Genomic DNA, 19751 nt, shown 5'->3' on the forward strand with positions numbered 1-19751 from the left:
CATTTCAGTTTTCTAACTATTTTTACTACTGCCATTCAATATAATCATTAAAACTCACAGGCAATTATAAATCTGAAAACCTGGATTGTTCCTCCTACCCCATTAATTTTGTGTATTGACTTTTTTTTTTAAACAAAAGCACTTAGTTAAAATAAAGAACATGTAAGGTGAACTTTTGTAATAGACAATTTACTAAATTTGTTTTAGCACCAGGAAGACTGCAGGTAACATCCTGTTCCTGCAAGCATTTTATTTAAATACACTTTGATGCAAGTTGCAAAATAATCCTAAATAAAGTAAGTTGCGGCAAAGCCAAACTGAATCAGATATATGTTTAATAATCCCACTCTGAATAACATAACAAAAATATTATTTATCTTAAGTACAAACAGGTTTACTTTGGTGTGAATATACAACAGGGAGACTACTACTTCTGACAGTTCAGTTTCCTCCACAACACATTAGAGCAATATTTGAAAAAGAAAAACTTGTTTCATACTAACAATACTACTTCTTGTCAGCCTTTTCAAAATGTTCATCTAATACTAGTAAGCACGTTTGGCTCTCCAGTTACATATTTAAATTTCACCAGCATCAGCACATACAGTTTCTATCTAAGGGCTACTGCCATCAACTAAGTTCTCTTCCAGTCATTTTAACCATTTGATGTGTAACCAACAAATAAAGGACTAGTTTTATTTTGTTATAAGCTTTAGTTTTATAAATCAATTATCTCCAAAGACAAGGTCTAATACAGGTCACATGATTGTAATTCTACCTTATTACTCTGATAAACCTTACCTTTAACTAAACACTACAGGTTTATGTAGAGTTGACTTTCCTAAGAATTAATAAAATAGGAATATGTTAAAATAAAAAATTGTAAGATGTAAGGCTGTAGCTATATAGAACTTGCAAATTAGTTTATTCATAGGAGTGACTTCAGTTTGGTGGTATAACTATGTTCAGCAGTTAAAAACTGCAATAATTCTTTCCCTTCCATTTTTAAACAAAAACCATATTTTTCCAATAAATAGGAATAAGGACTATTTTAACTAACTATTGAGAACATTAGGGAATAGCTTTTTTTGTACGTTCCATACAAACAGAAGATATTATTCTTGCAAGTTTTAAAACAGTCCACATAAGAGACTTACAAACAAGGCCAGAAATACTTTTTGAAAAGGAACTCAAATTTGAAAAATCATCATTTAGTAATCACTTCCAACTCCTGCTCTGAACCCCTAAGCCACAGAGAAAAAAATATACAGTATCTGAAAACAAGCCGAAGTAGACAGTGGCATTGCTATGAGTTAATAACTACTGAAAGCCATGAGCTAAGTTCCATTCTAAATCCAGAATGTTTCCCTATTTGTTTTGCTGTCGATTTTGATTAGTGCTTTACCTCTAGTTTCACTGATTTGCACTCTATTTTTATTTTATCAACAGCTTCTGTTTTACAAAAAAAGGAATTAGTGGTGACTGTCCACATGTTAAAAAAACCTAAACTAAATTAAAATGGTTTGTTTTGGTTAAATGCAATAAAGTTGGGATTTCTGAGCTCTCATTTTTTATCAAGCCTGTGAATACTCAGCCGGCTGTGCCTATTTGTTAAAGAGACACCATCAACTTGAAATATAGTCTGTTAAAAATTAGTTAAAAGTAGTTTCAGATACCACAACTGTCTGAGTACTCCTACTATTCTTGAAGGTTTATAACTACATTTTTCTCTTTTAAAATGCTTCTTCCACCAGAGTGAAACATCACCCACAAAACAAATGGGGAAAGTGACTGCAGTGGAACGGGGAAATTGTCAAATTTTTTAAACGTTTTCCTTGACTAAGCAGCAGCTCAGGATACCTTTAGAATAATTTTGCTGTCATACAGTAACTGATTTTTCCTCCGACCAAAATAGAGACATGTAAAGATATTTCCTAATAGCAGCTATAGAATTTAGGATCCGAACAGCCAGTCTTCAGTTAATTTTTTAATTGGAAAAACAATTATTTTCCTGAATGCCTTACATGTAAAAAGCACCTGTTAGACAGTCCTCCAAGAAATGAGGTTAAACATGGACCTCTATAATTCTCAGGAGGCTGAAATCAAGATAACTTTATCAGTATACATTAGACAGTATGTTTGCTATCCTTGTAGACATCTTGCCTTTATAAGCCAATACACTAAACTATGAGGATATACCACCCCCAGGAATTCTAAATTAAAATACGACAACAAAAGAGAAGCTAAGTAATATGTGATGAAATAAGTATCCTGAGATGTGAATACAGCTCATTTAGTTTTTCCTGTGATATTACTGCATAAAACAAAATTTTATACACTACACAAACAAAAAACATAATTAAACCCAAATAGGAAATATGTGGTCTATATAATAGCATTCACAAATTCCTATTTGTTCACAACACTTATTTCAAACTAAACAGAATACACTACAAACATTATTTAACAAAACTGCAGCCAATGAGCTTTTAAAACCCAAAATAAAAGCTGTATTTTCTCCAGAACCACAGAGACTGAAAGAAAAAAGGTCAGTATTGACGCTGGCATCAGCCCATGGGGCTGGAAAATAATGAGATACTGCCACTACTGTCAAACCCTCAATTTTCAGAGCACAAGAGATGCACTTTTAATCTGCTTGTATCTGTTCAGTTCTCAGAATGATCTGGTTTTTCACATCATATTGACTACTGCATGTATTACTTGTTTTCATTTCTTTTTATACGTTCCTGATCAGTTGCAAGACAACCTTCTGCTTTCCAATACAAAAAACCATAATGCTCAGAAGCTTCATCATAATTCCTGCAGGACCATGACCATTTTTGAGAGTTAATGCATGCCAGTTTCATAATGCTAAATTACAGAAAAATGATCTTTAAGAAAAACTAATACTGATTGTGTCATTTAAACCTGGCACATCTAATCAAACATGCTTTGGCTATCTGGACACAGCTATACCAACTTTGTTACTTATAACAAAACAAAGGACATATCATTTGCTATTCTTGTTCTCTAAGAATAGTTGCCAGCTGTAGTCTTCATTCTTCTGGATCATGAGGTACTAGAAGTACTCTAGAAATGTTCCACCTCAATAAAGGAAGACGCTACTGGTGACATACTGGGGTTGACTGGAGGAGGAGAAAAAGGGTACAAACCAATTTCCATCATCATCATTTGCGGGGGAGATAAGGAATAGCAACTGGAAGGTAAAACAAGCTATATACACACACAGCTTTCTTTAACTACAATCTTGAAAAGAAGCCCAAAAGAGCAATTCTGTATGTCATGAGTTTTAGGACTGTTTTTGTTATTGACTCCAGTATAAGGATTTGGACAGTGATACTTATGTACAAAATGCTTTTATTTTTAAAGAAATCTAGTAGTGTCAAATACAATGTTCTTGTGCAACTGAGTTTAAAATATTTAACATTAAAGTATACAGCAGAACCTCAGATTTATGAACTGACTGGTCAACCACACACTTCATCTGGAACCAGAAGCATGCAATCAGGCAGCAGCAGAGGGTGTCTTTTTTTTTTTTTTTTTTTTTTGGGGGGGGGGGGGGGGGAAGAGAGAAGAGGTAGCAAATACAGTACAAACACTCCCCGAGTTACGCAAGACCTGACTTACACAAATTTGCACTTACAGAAAAAGTTAAACTAGAAATAGGAGTAGGGGTTTGGGGTTTTTTTTGGCATAACGTTCGGGTATATGTTTCCAACTTACGCAAAATTCGAGTTATGCAAGGCTTTCCAGAATGCAACGATTGCATAAGTCGGGGAGCATCTGTACTGTGTTAAACAAACTATTAAAAAAATAAAGGCAAAGTTTAAAAAAAGATTTGAGATGGTAAGGAAACTGTTTCTGTGCTTGTTTCATTTAAATTAAGATGGTAAAAGCAGCATTTTTTTCTGCATAGTAAAGTTTCAAAGCTGTATTAAATCAATGTTCAGCTGTAAACTTTTGAAAGAACAACCATAATGTTTTGTTCAAAGTTACAAAGGTTTCAGAGTTATGAACAACCTCCATTCCCGAGGTGTTCGTAACTCTGAGGTTCTACCGTAGTTAGGTCAAAGAATAAGATTTTTACATTACTTACATCTGTACATCAACATTCCTAACCAATTTGAAACATTCTTTTCTTACTTCTTAAGTATTACCCATCCAGATCATGATTACAGAATACTTAAAAAGCCAACAACAAAATTATACCCGCTTCATTGATTTGTAGTAATGATATATTTACTGGCATTAATCCTTACATTCCTTATATTTACAAAACATCCTTTTTAACTCCTTGGCATCAGGATGAACATTATGAGGAGTATTTTGAATAGGTCAATGATAGGATTGAGTGCATAAGGAAGACTAATTATAAGAGGACATTACAGGAAGAAAAGTGGCAATAGTGAGTACTTGATGACCAGATGTACTTGCCTTTAATTGCTCTCTGCGGCTGGAAGGGTTATATGGAGGCCCATGGAGGATACTGGCTGCACATGTTTGAAGTTAACTACGCAGGAACAGACTCTTAAGATAGTTTGGGCTAGAAGTGAGACACTGGCCAACAGTGACCCTCCTGTCCTTTAATTCAGGCTAATGAATGACAGGTATTTGGTTAAAATAAAGACGATATTATTCATCATGACAGGTTTCAGAGTGGTAGCCGTGTTAGTCTGTATCAGCAGAAAGAACGAGGAGTCATTGTAGAACCTTAGAGACCAACAAATTTATTTGAGCATAAGCTTTCATGGGCTAAAGCCCACTTCATCAGATGCATGCAGTGGAAAATACAGCAGGAAGATGTGCCCACGAAAGCTTATCCTCAAATAAATTTGTCAGTCTCTAAGGTGCCACAAGTACTCCTCGTTCTTTCTATTATTCATCATGTGAGTACAGAAACAGCACCTGATCTGTCACAGCATAATGGAGACTTGGTCAGATGACACTGAGTCCAATATTGACCCAATCAACTCTCGTTAGGCACCCAGCTCATCATGCAGTGAGAGAGAATCAAGCAGGTAGAGGTGTCTTGTTATTTATATGTAACCTTAGCTGAAGGATATCTTCTTAAGATAATTGTTGTTAGTTGGTTCAAGATTCCTTGTACGCTATGACATCTGTGTGACTATCTGAAGTGGTTTCTGGTTTAGTATTGCACTGGGCTCCTAAATATATAAGGATACATCAGGATTACCATGAATTTCTGTTAAATATCCAGCCACATTGGTTGAGAAATGACCATACTTGAGAGAAGGGTGGCTTGACCAGTGGTTGTGACTTGACAATGACTAACTGACTCTCATGGTGGAGTGAATCAAAAGGCCGCCTTTTCCAAGAGCAGCTGCAGATCTGGCCATTATCTTGGTAAAGACTCAAGGTGCTGAATTCAGATATGACAGCAGTGTTTTGTTTGAAAAATGTTGTTACAGGACTGCACAGAATAGGAACCATGGATGAGAGTTTAAGATCAGGATCTAGAGGTAAACTTCTGTAGACCTAATGAAAAGAGAATTGCTTTGAGTTGACTGTTCAGGCTCTATTCGAAAACTCCATACCCAAAGGAATGAATTTAACTTACTCAAACCCTGCACTGGCTTGATCGAAGAAGACTGAGTAAAACTGCTGAAAGGTTTGTAACCTCTTCTTCTTCTTCTTCTTCTTCTTCGAGTAATGTCCTTATGGGTGCTCTACTTTATGTGACTACCAAGCAGTACTCACAGCTGGACTTCAGACTGCAGACAACACAGCATTTCCAACAGCAGCATCTAATCTAGAAGACTGGACCACTGTGTAATGATTGGAGAGGATATGTATGAAAGACCAAGTGGTTGCCTAAATGTCCAAAAGAGGAACATTCTTGAGTAATGCCACAGAAGCAGATAAGGATCTTGTAGAATGGACCAACTCTCTACAAGAAGGTTGTATATTTGAAGATTTAAAACAGAATATGATACAGTGATAGATCCATCTGGAAAGTCTATGGGTGGAAAATCGTCAAACCTTTGGCTCTATCTGCGATAGAAAATCAACCAGACTGTTAGTGTCTAAATTCCTTAGATTTGTCCAAATAAAAAGCTAGCACCCTCCTAACATCTCAAGTGTGTAAAACCACTTCTTCTCTGGGGAAAAACAGAAGGTAGATATCCGTGGTTCACATCAACCAGCTTGACATCTTGGGTAAAAATTTTGGGCATGGGAGTAACGTGACTTTGTTCTTACAAAATAATGTAAATGAAGGATCTGCCATTAGAACTCTTATTTCACCAATCCTATGAACAGAGTTGATATCCACCAAAAAGGCTATCTTCTGAAATAAATCAACGGGGGAAGATGTAGTCCTTGCCTCAAAAGGAGGTCCCAATCAGACATCTAAGAACTAATTTCAAGTCCCAAATTGGGGTGGGTTCCTTAAGTTGGGGAAAGAGGTTTCTTAGTCCTCTCAGAAATATTACATTTGTAAGATGGGTGAAGACTGAGAATCCTTCAACCACTGAATGAAAAGCTGTTACAGCAGCCAAATGGACCCTGACAGAGCTCACAGATAAACCTGTGTTCTTCAGCTCTAGAGGTAATCCAGGACGATCAAGAGGGAAGAGTGGGCAGGAGGACGCTTTGAGACGAGATCTGCTAAGGTCACGAATTGTTGTGGAGAAGATAAGCCCTAGCCTAGGCTCCCATGAATTCTGTTCTTTGTATTGGGCTCAAAGCTGACTTTTTAATGTTGAGCTGCAACTCTAGTTTGCAGAACATGGATCTTGTAGTCTGTATAGTGTCAAAGACCTCGTTGTAAAAACGGCCCTTGATCCGCTAGTTGTCCAGGTATGAAAAAACAATTATTCCCAGATGCTGGAGGTAAGCGGCGACCACTGCCAGCACCACTGAGAACACTCATGGGGCAGATGAGAGTCCAAAAAGGTGCACTCGACATTGAAAAGTGTAGGAACCTTTTGTAGACTGGGTGAACTGCAATATGGAAATAGGCATCATGCAGGCTGAGGGCCAAAAACCAACCCCTTGGTTCTAATAATGGGGTTATAGCTGCAAGAAACACCATCCTGAAGTTCTGCAACCTGACAGAGCTGTTTAAGAAGCTCAGATCTAAATTCGGTCTCCACCCTCCATTCTTTTTTGGAACTAGGAAGTACTTGGGAGTAAAATCCCTTCCCTCTGTGCTGAATAGGGAATGGCTTTACAGCACCCATTTGCAGAAGTGAGTCAACTTTTTGTTTAAAAAGAGGTGCTTATAGGAGGTGTTCCAGAAAAAGTACGGGGAAGGTGGGTGAGTAAATGGGAGGCAGGTAAATGGATAACATATCCCAATCTTATCGTCTCCAGCACCCATCTCTCTGATGTGATTCGCTCCCATGCAGAAAGAAATGGGGAAAAGACTGTTACCAAAGGGTGGGAGATGGGTAACAGGTCATATAGGCAGAGCGGGTTTGCGGGATAGTTTCAGACCCTCATCCAGACAACTGAAATTGACATTTAGATGATGATGGTTCTACAGTGGGCATACACGGAGCAGATGGACTCCCCCTCTGGAATCTTGACCTTTTCCTGGGTGGCCCATAGGGTCTCTGAAGTCCTGAAAATGAGACTGGGTAGGATGTTTGAGCTGACTGGGATCTACTAAATCTCTGTTTGTTTTTAAGTGTGTAGAGATCTCATTGTGGATCTTGAATCTTTAAGGGTACAAAGTGAATCAGTGGACTCCGCAAACAATTTGAGACCATCGAAGGGAAAGTCCTTAACTTTGGACCTCCGTTGGGTATCTAGACATCTGAAACCAGGATGCTCTCCAGATGACTACCGCCGTACAGATGGATTGAGCGGCAGTATCAGCTGCATCCAACAAGGGCTGCAGCAATGACCTAGCTAACAGCTGACCCTCGTTAATAGTAGCCTGAAATCATTCACACTGATCAGCCAGCACATGCTCAATAAAGGTGGTGAATCTGACATAATTTGAGTGATAGTATTTAGCCAGGAAAGCCTGATAGTTCACAGTCCTAAACTGCTGAGCAGCGGATAAGCATATCTTTCTGCTGAACAGATCAAGGCATTTTTTATTCTTATCATACGATGTGGCCTTTAAGTTGTGTTGTCTGCCACGTTTGTTCACTGCCTCCACAACCAGGGAATTAGGAAATGGGTAGGTGAACAGAAATTCAGTCCTTAGCATGAATGTTTTTTTTTTTTTTTAATCAGCCCATTTATACATCAGGGAGATTGTGAAAGAGGTCTGCCAGATGGATTTGGCAGAGTCAAGCTGGGCCCTATTAATAGGCAGGGCAACACGGGTGGAGGGAATCCATTGGAGGATGTCTAGGAGCTTATGTTGTAACTCTGACCTCTTCCAAGGGAATCTGAAGGGAGTCTGAAATGCGCTTCATCGTTTCTTGGAAGAGTCTGAAGTCATCAGCCATGGTTGATTGGGGGGGGGGGGGGGGAGAGAGACGGACAGACACGCACAAACATGTCATCTAGGGAAGATGAAGAATTTTTTTTTTGGAGGGGTAACCTCTATCTACTCTGACCTCCTGTTCTTCAAAACAGTCTTGCACCTGGGGAAATGGAGGGGGGCAGTTGGAGTGGGAGAGCATCTTCCCCTGTACTTTCCACTAGAGAGGCTGTGGGGCATGGAAAAACTGCTGATGAGATGATGCACAAGGATCCCAGGATGGCCACTGGGGAGGTCTGAAAGGCAAAAGAGGAGTGTGAGTAGACCCAAAGCAAAAGTGGAGCACTTCTCAAAGAACCACCTCCTTTCCTGAAAAACTGTGACTGTTTTCCCAAGCAATAAGTTTGGTATTTTTTCCTGTTCCAAGGGAGCTGGGACAGACTCCACCTAGTTAATCTATCCTTAAGAAGGAAAAAGTTCTATCTATCCCCAGAAGCTTGTTGGATTCCCTTGAGCTCTTCTTCGTCCAAGACATTTTCATCTGAAAAAAGGATCCAGAGGCTTCTAATGTCTAGCAGATGATACAATGTGCATCATCATGCCTCTAAAGCTACCAGAGGATCACTGATCTAGATGTGGATCTGATTATTCAGGTCCTCCTCTTCACTGTTGATCTCTTCTTCCCATGGATATTTTTATCCCTCAGGGACCTCTTTTGGTAAATGGTGCATCTGAGGAACCCAGGTCAACAGGTTTTGAAATATGAATACCCCTTGTCTAATAGTATCAGGCAACTCAAAAACATCTCCCTCAAGACAAAACTGAATGTGTACAAAGCAACTGTTATCGCCATCACAACATATAGCAGTGAGACATGGCAACTTACCAAGAAAGATACGCAAAAGCTGGATGCATTTCATCACAAATGTCTGAGAAGAATATTGGGAATAACAGAGATACGAAGACGAATGAAGAAGTCAGAAAAATTACTGGACCAGGTACTCTCTCACAAATAATCTACAAAAGAAGACATCAGTGGCTGGGAGAATTGAAAAAGAACGCTTACCAAATACCGCCCTTGAATGGAAGCCAGAAAATGCAAGAAGAAAGAGGAAGACTATAAATAACATGGAAACGAACAGTTCTGAAGGACACCAAGCACCTCAACATGAAATGGGAAGATCAGCAGAGAAGAGCAGTTGACACGCAAGGATGGCAAATGTGGGTAGCCCAACATGCAGCAAAGCACAGGACGGACTAAGATCTAAGGTGAGGTAATAGTACCAGGAGGAAGTAGAGGCATTTGCTTCTGGCAGATTCTTGCTCTCTCACAGCCTGGATCCTCTTTTTTGAATGCCTGAGGCTATTTTCATAAGTCCATGAACTCTGGAGCCATATGAACTCAATTCCTTCTGTAACCTCTTAGTTCAGCTAGCTGTGTCTCTGTGCAATATGTCAGCTCTTCCAATGGGAGGGGAGAAGCAGCCTCTGTTCAGTGGCAGGAGTTAGGGTGGGGTCAAGGGCGGGAATGTTCCCTGTGCCAGGTGTCACAGCTGCTTCTGACACCAGGGAGGTGCCTAAAGGAAGCAGGGAAAGGCTCTCTAGCTATCCCTGGGTGAAGGCATCATGAATCCCCTTTGAGAAGACTATCTGCTCAGATACCAGACCCCCTTGCAGCTGAACAGATCTTACCTCCTGATTCTCTGTGCTGCTCGGAGGTGGAATAATCCATTACGAAAGCCTCATTTTTTGTGTAAAAGACTGGCAACATGGGCATTTTGTGACCCTGGAATTCCTATAAGAGTCAGACATGCTGTACACCTCTTTCAACTGGCTCACTGCGTGTGGGACTGAGACAGCTGCACACTGGTATGTAGCCTGATATCTTCCTAGACCTATGTTACCAGTTGCATTTTCTCCTATATTCAATCTGAACTCCTCAGTTAGCAAAGGTACTGATGCACCACCTGGTGGAGAAAAACAAATGAGCTCTGAGATTTCAGCAAACTCCTTATATGCAGGGGATGATATCACTAAAAAGTCTCAGTGTGCCATCTCCATCTGCTAGCAGGCAGAACAGTTCCCAAGCATCTAGCTTGGCCAAGATAACTGGAGAGACACACATTCTACTACCTGTGCTCCAGAATCTGCTAACTGGATTTCTACGTGTAGTTTAAAGTTTTCATTTTGACCCTAACTGTTCTGCATCCCGATTTCGCTAACTGTATAATATTGCAGCAGTTCTCTTTATTATTGTGGGTTCACTTGTTTTGCATGCCCCAGAGTGAATGTGCTATGAAAGAAGTGGGAAAGGTTGCTCTGCTTGCTTTTTTTTTTTTTCTCTCTTTTGTAAATTGCTAGTGTTCTGTCTCTCTTTCTAGCCTTCACAGAAAACTAGGAAAAGGGCAAATAAGTAAATGCACACACCTATGTAGAAAGTGCTGTTGAGGACTGCCTTGCTACTAAGACTGAAAGAACTAAATTAATAAACCCTGCTGGAAGCACTGGTGCAGCAGACTAGCAAATGGGAAATGGAGGTACAAGAAACTATAAAAGCCAGATACCTCAGGAGACCTGTTAGTCAGGGAGTCTCTGGTTCAAGGCTTGCTAGAGAGCCTCACATTACTGTATACTAAATCCTTCTGTAGGTTATACTGTAATTTATAGTGATCTTCTGCATGTTTTTGGGGGGAGGGGAGTAACTTTCCACAAAGTGAGCAAGAACTAATTTACCTTTGATTTCTTTATGCTATGTGGATAGACTGTATTTTCTTTACAGCCTATCCAACGGCACAGTGTCTATGACAACCCAAAAAGAATGGCATTCTTGATTCTGGAAATAATTTCTCTCTTTGGACTTCCAAAAAGGAGATATGACAACTTACAGAGAATGCTGCAAGGCTCATGTTTTTCCAGGGTTTTTCTAAGTATGAAGAGGATGTTGGATAGGGATGACTATTAAGTAGTGTTTGGCCATATAGCTTGGAAAAGTCTCAGTTGGCACTGGACAATTGTATTGTTTTCTTAAATGTGTTTAGACTTGTACTGACATATTTTTAGAAAACTAAATAAAACAAAACAACCCATCCATAGCACAACAGGTTATGAAACAAGGCTAACCCTGAACATGAGAGATTGTAATTATGGAAGACATGTCTTTCCAGCTAGCCACAGGTGTACATTGCAGAAGCAGGTAAAAATTTGTCATTCATGAGAGAAGTAGCTATGACTTCTGCAGGATATATAGTAAGTGAAAGAAACTGGCCTACATCGGTTGGCAGAAGAAAAACAAATGTGTAGTTAACTATATCTGTTGTGACAATTCCTAAATAACTTTTACTGTGTTTCTAAGTTTTCCCTGGATCCTCTTTTTCATTATAACAAAAACTTATCTGATGTGAAATGCTGCTGTAATCTGACAATTCACAAGCACCTCTATATCAGCAGCAAATGTAAAAGGAAGAAAAAAAAGAACTGTGAAAACTAACTGATCTATTCAGTTTTCAAACCTAAACAGCAAAGAAATATTGAAAACGTATCTCAAAATGGTATTTCAGCAACATGAGCACCAATAAATAAAACATCAAGCAATTACACGATACATTGTTGCCATGGGAAAATACTGCCACAGACTTCAAATTCAAAGACCTCCATATCACTCAGGATAAATTCATATCTGCTAAGGAGTGACTGAATTCCTTATTTTTGTATTTCTGGAATATCATCATCTTAGGACAGAGAATGTACAAAACAAAACCAAGACAAAAATAATGGAGTTATTTCTTCTCAAATATATAACTGTGAAACTTCCCCACAAATTCAACTGTGTCTGCTTACTGAACACATTTACAAATTGTTCTGAGAGTACTTTTTGACTCCTAGCTACTCTAAGTTTGTTCATTTTAGTTTGATATTGGACAGGAGCAATTGCATAAATCTCGTAGCATTTACCATTTCCTGTGGTCTAACATATGGCAATTGCCTCCAATATCTTTTCGAATACAATCACAGGGTACTTTGGACAGAAATACCTGTACAACTTAGTCTCCTATCTAAAATATTTCTGTCAAAAAGGTCAAGTTAATTGATTTTCATAATTAATTTGCAACAAAGAACAGTTAAGAAGTTTGGTGCTTTCACAGTCATACAACTTGCATGACACGACCACAACCTAAGAGTTCAAAAATCTTGAGTAGGGACCCCAAAAAAACCCATGAGATTTTTTGAAAAATCTTAATCTAATTCCCCCTGCCTTCCCCAAATATCGGTGTGACATTTACAGAGTAAAAATTTTACTGTAAGTGCATACAAATAAAGGCTGCAGCTCCCCTGCATATCTTCTTTCTCCTGGACCCCAGTCTGCCTTGCTCCCTTGAGTCCCACTTTGATAGGCTCCTTTAGCCCCCAAGAGCCACATTGCCCCCTGGCAGGCTCCAGCAGCTGTCCTCTCTCTATAATCTATGGAGAAAGGGGCTTCCTACCTTAACTCTGTTAGCTCCCTCCTTCCTGCAGCGTGACTGGGGAAAAGGACAGGATGAGGATCCTGCTTCTGAGCTTGGGCGCATGGGAATGGGCTACTTCCAGTATCACCAAAAACAAATGCCCAAATGAGAGTCAGACCCCGCAAAATCACGAAATTTAAAATAAATTCAATTCAATCTCAGGTTCTTTTTATTTGCCTTTGGGGTTTTGTGCCTTTAGGGAAACACTCAGGTCACATTTTCAAATTTTTTCTCCCCAACCACAAGAACTAGAAACATATTCTTTGTTTTCAAATAAAGGTTGAGATTCTAATCTAATTAAATACCCCCAGAAGCTGAGAGTTAAGGAAAACACCAAATGTTGTCAGACTTCCAATAAGACCATGACAGCTGGCAACACTGCCCCGCTCTGCCTGCTCCAGGGCTCTGCCACGCTCAGTATGTGTAGGAGTACTACCGTACTGCAGGCAGCAGCTACATCTACAGTTACACCAAAACATCCTTGAGCATCCAAATGGGGAAACAGCAAGCAGTTTTGACAAAATTAAGTCAGGCTGCAACAGTAACATTCATGATATCTCAAACGTTGACAACACTGTGAGGGTATGTCTACACTATAGCTGCACAGATTGGCACTGGAGCTATGCTGCTCTAGCATAGAAGCTTCCTACAACAAAGAAAGGGGTTTTTCTGTTGATGTAGGTGTACCCACCTCTCTGAGAGGCAGTAGTGAAGTTGATGGAATAATTGTTCCATCAATCTAGATGTGGTTATCCTAACTATGTTGGACAGGGCATGTAATTTTTCACAGTCCTGAGCAATGTAGCTAGGACGACCTAGCTTTCAAGTGTGGACCAGGTCTGACCCACTCTGTTTGCCTTTTCAGAGTAAATACCTCATACAAGAATGCACCCTGCTTTGCCTGACATATGTAAGTAACAGGCATAGTGGAAAACAGAGTGACAGATATCTATCAGAGACTCTGAACGAATGGATCACCACTGTGAGAAAGAGATTTACAGAATCTCTAACAGGGAGTGGGAAGGGAGAAGCAAAATTGCCTCTTATGTCCTCACCAGTAGCTGGAGCGGAGGAAGAAAGAAGAGGGAAGGTGGATGAGAGACCATCCTCTCACACACTAGTCCCAATAGTCAGGAAGGTAGGTAGCCTTCATGCTTCCATCTGAAGTGAACATGGTGACTTTGCAGGAAGGTCCAGGGTATTCATTTAGTTTTCCTATGATTTTTGTTTCTTACCATGTGGCTTATCAGGGAGCAGAAAAGCAAGTAAATGTACACCAAAAAAATGCAGTACAGCAAATGTGAAATATACCTGTTTTTAACCTACATGCAAAAGATATCTTAAAGAACATTACGATTGCAAAGTCAAGCACTCAACACATAGGAAATTCCCAAATTAAGGTTGCCTGTGCAAGAATCTTAGGCTGTGCCTAAAACATCTAGCACGAGGCCCTGCTACCTGCAGAAATAGAAATCTACTCACATGACATGAAGATTTTTACCAGTGATACAAACAAAAAATAATATATTTTAAGATTCAAATTTCATGTCTCCCTTTCCTCTCTCATAGTTAGATTTTCAGTAAGATTCATCATACTGAGAACAGGAAAACAGTAGATAATGGTTGCTGAACAAAAAGTTTTTTAAATTTTGGCATATGTAAACATTTCTGAATTTGAGTTCTGCACCATAAAGTTGCTAATGCATCTGCTTTCATGTCCCCTCAGGAAGAAAGAAATTGCACATGTTCAACTTACAAAACTATCATTGCCACTTACAATATTTGGTATTTCTTACAGTAGTTTTGATCATAGTCACTTTAATTACCAAAGGTAAAAGGCATAATTACATAGAGAATGAGTTTGCAGCGTCCCCATTAGATGTGAACGTCTTACCTGTTTGGGTTAGGGTCTTACTGGGATGATGCTGTCCACCTGCTCCTGGCTGTGGAGGAGGACTTGCCCCTGCTTGTCCAGTACCTTGTGGTGGGCTTGCGCCCGTCAGAGTCCCAGTAGGCAGTGGCTGACCTCTCTTTAAGAGCTGCTTCTGTTCTTGCTGGCGGAAGCGTGGAGGCACCTCACGAGGCAGGTAACGGGATGCAGCTGGCTGCTGCCCATTAGCAGATGCACGCTTGCCATTGCTGCTGTTGGTAATAGTGCTGGTGGAAGTACTGGTACCGGTACCGGCAGGCTGGGGCTGGCTTAAACTGGTCTTAATAGGTTCTGGCACTGTATAAAATGAAACAAATATTAGTTTAATCCAAGGAAGAATTAAAGATCATTTCTTCAAAATGAGTGGGTAAAAGAAATTATAAAATTTAATCTTAGAAACGCAAAGTAAAATACATACAAGAATTATATACAAAATATATAAAGAAACTTCTATGGAGAAAAATGTCAACATTTGTTTAAGGAATAAACAGTTTTATCCAAGTTTCTGTTAGGAGGGATAATAGTATAAAATTGACCAGGGCTTTTCCCTAAACAACAATTCTGAAGCAACAAACGCAGGAACAAACAGGGTAATACCAAAATTACTTTACAAGATGAAGAGGTTACCCACCTCGTGCAGTAACCGTGGTTCTTCAAGATATGCCTTCCTATGGATGCTCTACTGTAGCTGTATCCACATCCCTGCATCTCAGATCAGAGATTTTAGGTAGCAGTGTCCATCTGGCCCGCACGTGCGCTCTCCCTATCTCATGCCTTGCCTCGAGGCTATTTAGCACTGCGTGGACAAACCATCCTCAGTTCCTTCTCTACCGCACAGACATTTATTAAGAGCTCCAAAGTAGAGGGGAGGAGGGCGGGTTGTGGAGCACCCACAGGGGGACACATCTTGAAGAACCACTGTTACGGCACAAGGTGAGTAACCTCTTCTTCGAATAGTGTCCCTATGGGTGCTCCACTGTAGGTGACTGTACAACAGTACCCCTGATGGAAGGGTGGGACTTCAGAGTCAGTATTAAAAGAGTTAGTACTGATGATAATACTGTGGATCCAAACACAGCATCTGATGCTGAGTTATAGATGATTGCATACTGTTCTGCAAAAGTATGAGCAGATGCCCAAATTGCTGCTCTGCATATTTCTGTGATGGGAACGTTTTTAATGAAGTGGAAACAGATCCTGTGGAATGAGTTTGAACTCCAGACAGAGGCTGAAGATTGTAGGTGCAATAGGAAATGCAGCTAGATATCCATCTAGAGTCTCTGTTTCAGGATTGAGGATCCTTTAGACCTCTCTGCAAGCAAAAGGAATAGTTTTGCAGATTTTCTGAAAATTATTGTTCTAACCAAATAGAATGCCAAAGCTCTCCTGACATTGAGTTTATGTAATATTGCTTCTCTCTTGGCATGGTGTGGCTTTGGAAAGAAGGTTGGGAGGGAAGTAAGTTGGTTTATGTGGTGTCAGTGTGACCTCATCACTAAAAAAAATTGTGAAGGGTGGGTGTGCAATTAGAGCCTCTATTTCCCTGATTCTCCAAGCTGAGATGATGGCTACTAGGAATGCCGTTTTCATAGACAGAAGTATAAGTGAGCATGTGGCCACTGGTTCAAAAGGAGGCTTTGTAAGGCATTTGAAAACCAAGTTAAGGCCCCATGTTGGTGTAGGACGCCTGATTTGTAGGTGGTTACCCATACCCTTGAGGAATCATTGTAGGATAAGTGAATTCGGAATAGCCATCTATCTTATGATGAAAGGCTGTTATGGCTGTGAGGTGTACCTTTATTGAATTTAGAGATAATCCTGACCTTTTTTAGATCTAGGATGTAGTCTAGTACTAGCAGGAGTGGAGAGGATATGGGGGTAACATGTTTTGAGTCACAGCAGATTTGGAATCTTTTCCACTTCTGCATATACATGTGATGAGTTGTTATTTTTGTGCTATGGAATAACACCTCTTTCACATTCTCTGAACAGGAACGCTCCCTGTTTTCGAACCATTGAGGAACCATACCTGGAGTCACAGAACCTGTGAGCTGGGATGGCGAATCTGGCTGGCATTCTGAGAGAGGAGGTGAGGAAGGGACTGAAAAGTGATTGGGAGGCACACGCTAACTGAGTAAGGTATGAGAACCACATTTGGGTTGGCCACATGTGAACTAGGAGAATAACTTTTGCTCTCTTTCTTTTCTTATCTTGAGCAGGACCTTCAATATGCGAGGAACTGGAGGAAAAGCATAAAGGAGATCTGTATTCCAGTGAAAGAGGAAAGCATCTCGTAGCAAATGATGTCCCAGACCGGCTCTGGAGCAATACTGGGAGCATTTTTTGTTTTGGTCATGGCAAATAAGTCTATTTTTCGGACTCTCCAATGACAAAATACATTGTGGAGAACAACAGGGTCCATTTCCCAGTCATGTTCCTGCAAGAATGTCCTACTGAGGGTGTCCACTGTGGTATTCTGCACAGCCAGCAGGAAGGCTGCTGCTATGATGATGCTGTGCCAAACGTACCAATTCCATAGTTTCACTGCCTTTGCACAAAGGGATGGTGATCTCACTGCTCCCTGGTGGCTTACGTAGAACATTCATGCTGTGTTGTCTGTCATGAGTTTTATATGTTTATCCTTGATCAATTATAGGAACTGTCAACAAGCATTCCTGACCACCTTGAGCTACAACAGGTTAATATGTAGTGTTGATTCTAAGAGGAACCATTTGCCTTGAACCATGTGATTATCTAGATGAGCTCCCCAGCCACGTAAAGATGACTCTGTTGTCAGTATCAATGTTGCAGGTGGCTGAGTGAAGGGGACTCCTATGCAGACATTCTGCAGATCTTTCCACCATTTGAGAGAGTCTTTGACCATCAACAGCAGTTTATTCAATCTGTCTCTGTTTGGTGTGTATACCGTTTGGAGCCATGCCTGAAGGCAATGCATGTGGAGACTTACGTGACTTATTATAAAGGTGTTTACTGCCATGTGCCCCAGTAGTAGCTGAAGACAATTTCTGGCCAATGTCTGGAGGCTGATCTGAATGGCATTGATTAAGATGCTTAGGGTGTTGAACTTGTGTAGTGGGAGGAAGGCTTTGGCCTTCACCACATTTACACAGGCTCCCATGAATTGTAGATGTTATACTGAAGTCAGAGTCAATTTTTGAGTGCCAGTTGTAGTCCCACCTGCATGAATACATCTATAGTCTTTTGCGTGGCTACCAGGACTTCATCAAAGGATTGTGCCTTAAGTAGACACCCATCTAGATACAGATATATCAGGATTCCTAGTTTGCGAAGATGGGACACTACCACTGATAGGACCTTTGAGAACACTCTGGGTGCAGATAAGTCAAATGGAAGTACTCTGTATTGAAAATGGTCTTAACCTGAGGTGAATCGCGGGAACCTCCTGTGGGATTGGTTGAATCGCAATATGAAAATAAGCACCTTATAGGTCAACGGTCAAGAACCCTGGTCCAGAGATGGAACTACTGTTGCTAATGTAACCATCTTGAATCTTTGTGCCTTTTCGTATTTCTTTAGTGACCTCAGATCCAGAATGGGTCTCCATCCTCCATTCTTTTTGGGTATCAGGAAATATTTGGAGTAGAAACCCTTCCCTCTGTGCTGATTTAGAACTGGTTCTACATGACCAGGGTTTAGGAGATGATTTATTTCCTGACATGACAGGCACTCATGAAAAGGGTTCCTGAAGAGGGACAGGCAGGGACGATATCTAGGAGAGAGGGAGGTAAAGTGGACTGAATAACCATTGGAGATGATCTCCAGTATCCACTTGTCTGATGTTATCTTTTCCCAGTTTTATCGAAAAAGTCTAAAAGGATATAGATAACTCGAGTTTTGCAGCAATTAATAGTGAGAGTGGGAGATCTGGGCCTCAACCAACGTCTCAAAATTGAAGTTTCGACGCTGAGAGCTGTACAGTTGAAGTTGGGGGGGAGAGGGGCTATTAGCTTTTGGTTTTGTATCCATTGTCTTTTCCTCTGGGATTTGTAGTGTCTCTGGGGTGGAAGGAACTGGGCCAGTCAATCTTTGTGATGCCTGTGATTCACTGTACTTTATTTTCTGTGCAGGTATGTAGATCCCCAAGGAACATAATGTGGCTCTTGAGCCCTTTACTGTGTGGAGTGAAGAATGTTTTTTCCACAAAGAGTATGGATCCTTCTAATGGAAGGTCTTCCACAGTCATTTGGACTTCTCTTGGGAGGCCTGAAAGGTGAAGCCATGAAGCTCTCCTCATTACTACCGCAGTTGATATGGAGCGGGCAGCTGTATCTGCAGTGTCTAATGTGGTCTATAGTGCTGTCCTTATCACAAGCTGGCCCTCAGCACTGATGGCTTGTAACTGTTCTCTTTGATCATTTGGGACATGTTCAATAAAGGCACTGATTTTCACATAATTGATATTGATTATATTTTGCCATCAGGACCTGATAATTCACAATCCTAAACTGCAGGATTGCTGATGAGTACAATTTCCTGCTCAATAAGCCCAGTTTTTTCCAATCCTTGTTGCACGGTGTTGATTTAGGGTGGTGCTGTCTGCCAGGATCAATTACAGCATCTACCACAAGGAAATTTGGGTCCACATCTTTAGAGGGGACATAATATTTTTGTCTGCCCTTTTCCATGTGGGCGTTATCATGGCCAGTGTTTGCCAGATGATTTTATATGGATCTAGTAGGGCTTCATTGATCAGGAGTGTAGTAAGAGCTGATGAGGACCTATGGAGTATGTCCAGCAGTTTGTGTCGTGATTCCTTTACTTCGAGGGGGATCTAAAGTAAGTCTGCCACTCTCTTGGTGAGATCTTGAAACTGTCTGAAGTCATCTGAGATTGATGATGGAAGAGGCATCACAGC

At 40.4% G+C, this 19751-nt stretch overlaps 1 protein-coding gene across 30 annotated transcripts in view; it reads right to left on the bottom strand.

Moving 5' to 3' along the window:
• Window positions 1-19751, bottom strand: part of TNRC6C (trinucleotide repeat containing adaptor 6C) — a 314076-nt gene that overhangs the window by 82990 nt on the left and 211335 nt on the right. For 29 of the 30 annotated variants that reach the window (XR_006285663.1, XM_043527807.1, XM_043527809.1 and 26 more), the window contains one exon: window positions 14819-15151. The exons of the other annotated variant lie outside the window; for it this stretch is intronic. Coding sequence is in view for 24 of the 29 variants with exons in the window: in XM_043527807.1 (XP_043383742.1) it covers window positions 14819-15151 (333 nt within the window). In the remaining 5 variants the exon portion in view is untranslated. The remainder of the gene's footprint in view (window positions 1-14818; window positions 15152-19751) is intronic. 30 annotated transcript variants of the gene reach the window in all.

The sequence above is a fragment of the Chelonia mydas genome, chromosome 14, assembly GCF_015237465.2.
Source record: "Chelonia mydas isolate rCheMyd1 chromosome 14, rCheMyd1.pri.v2, whole genome shotgun sequence".
Classification (NCBI taxonomy): domain Eukaryota; kingdom Metazoa; phylum Chordata; order Testudines; family Cheloniidae; genus Chelonia; species Chelonia mydas.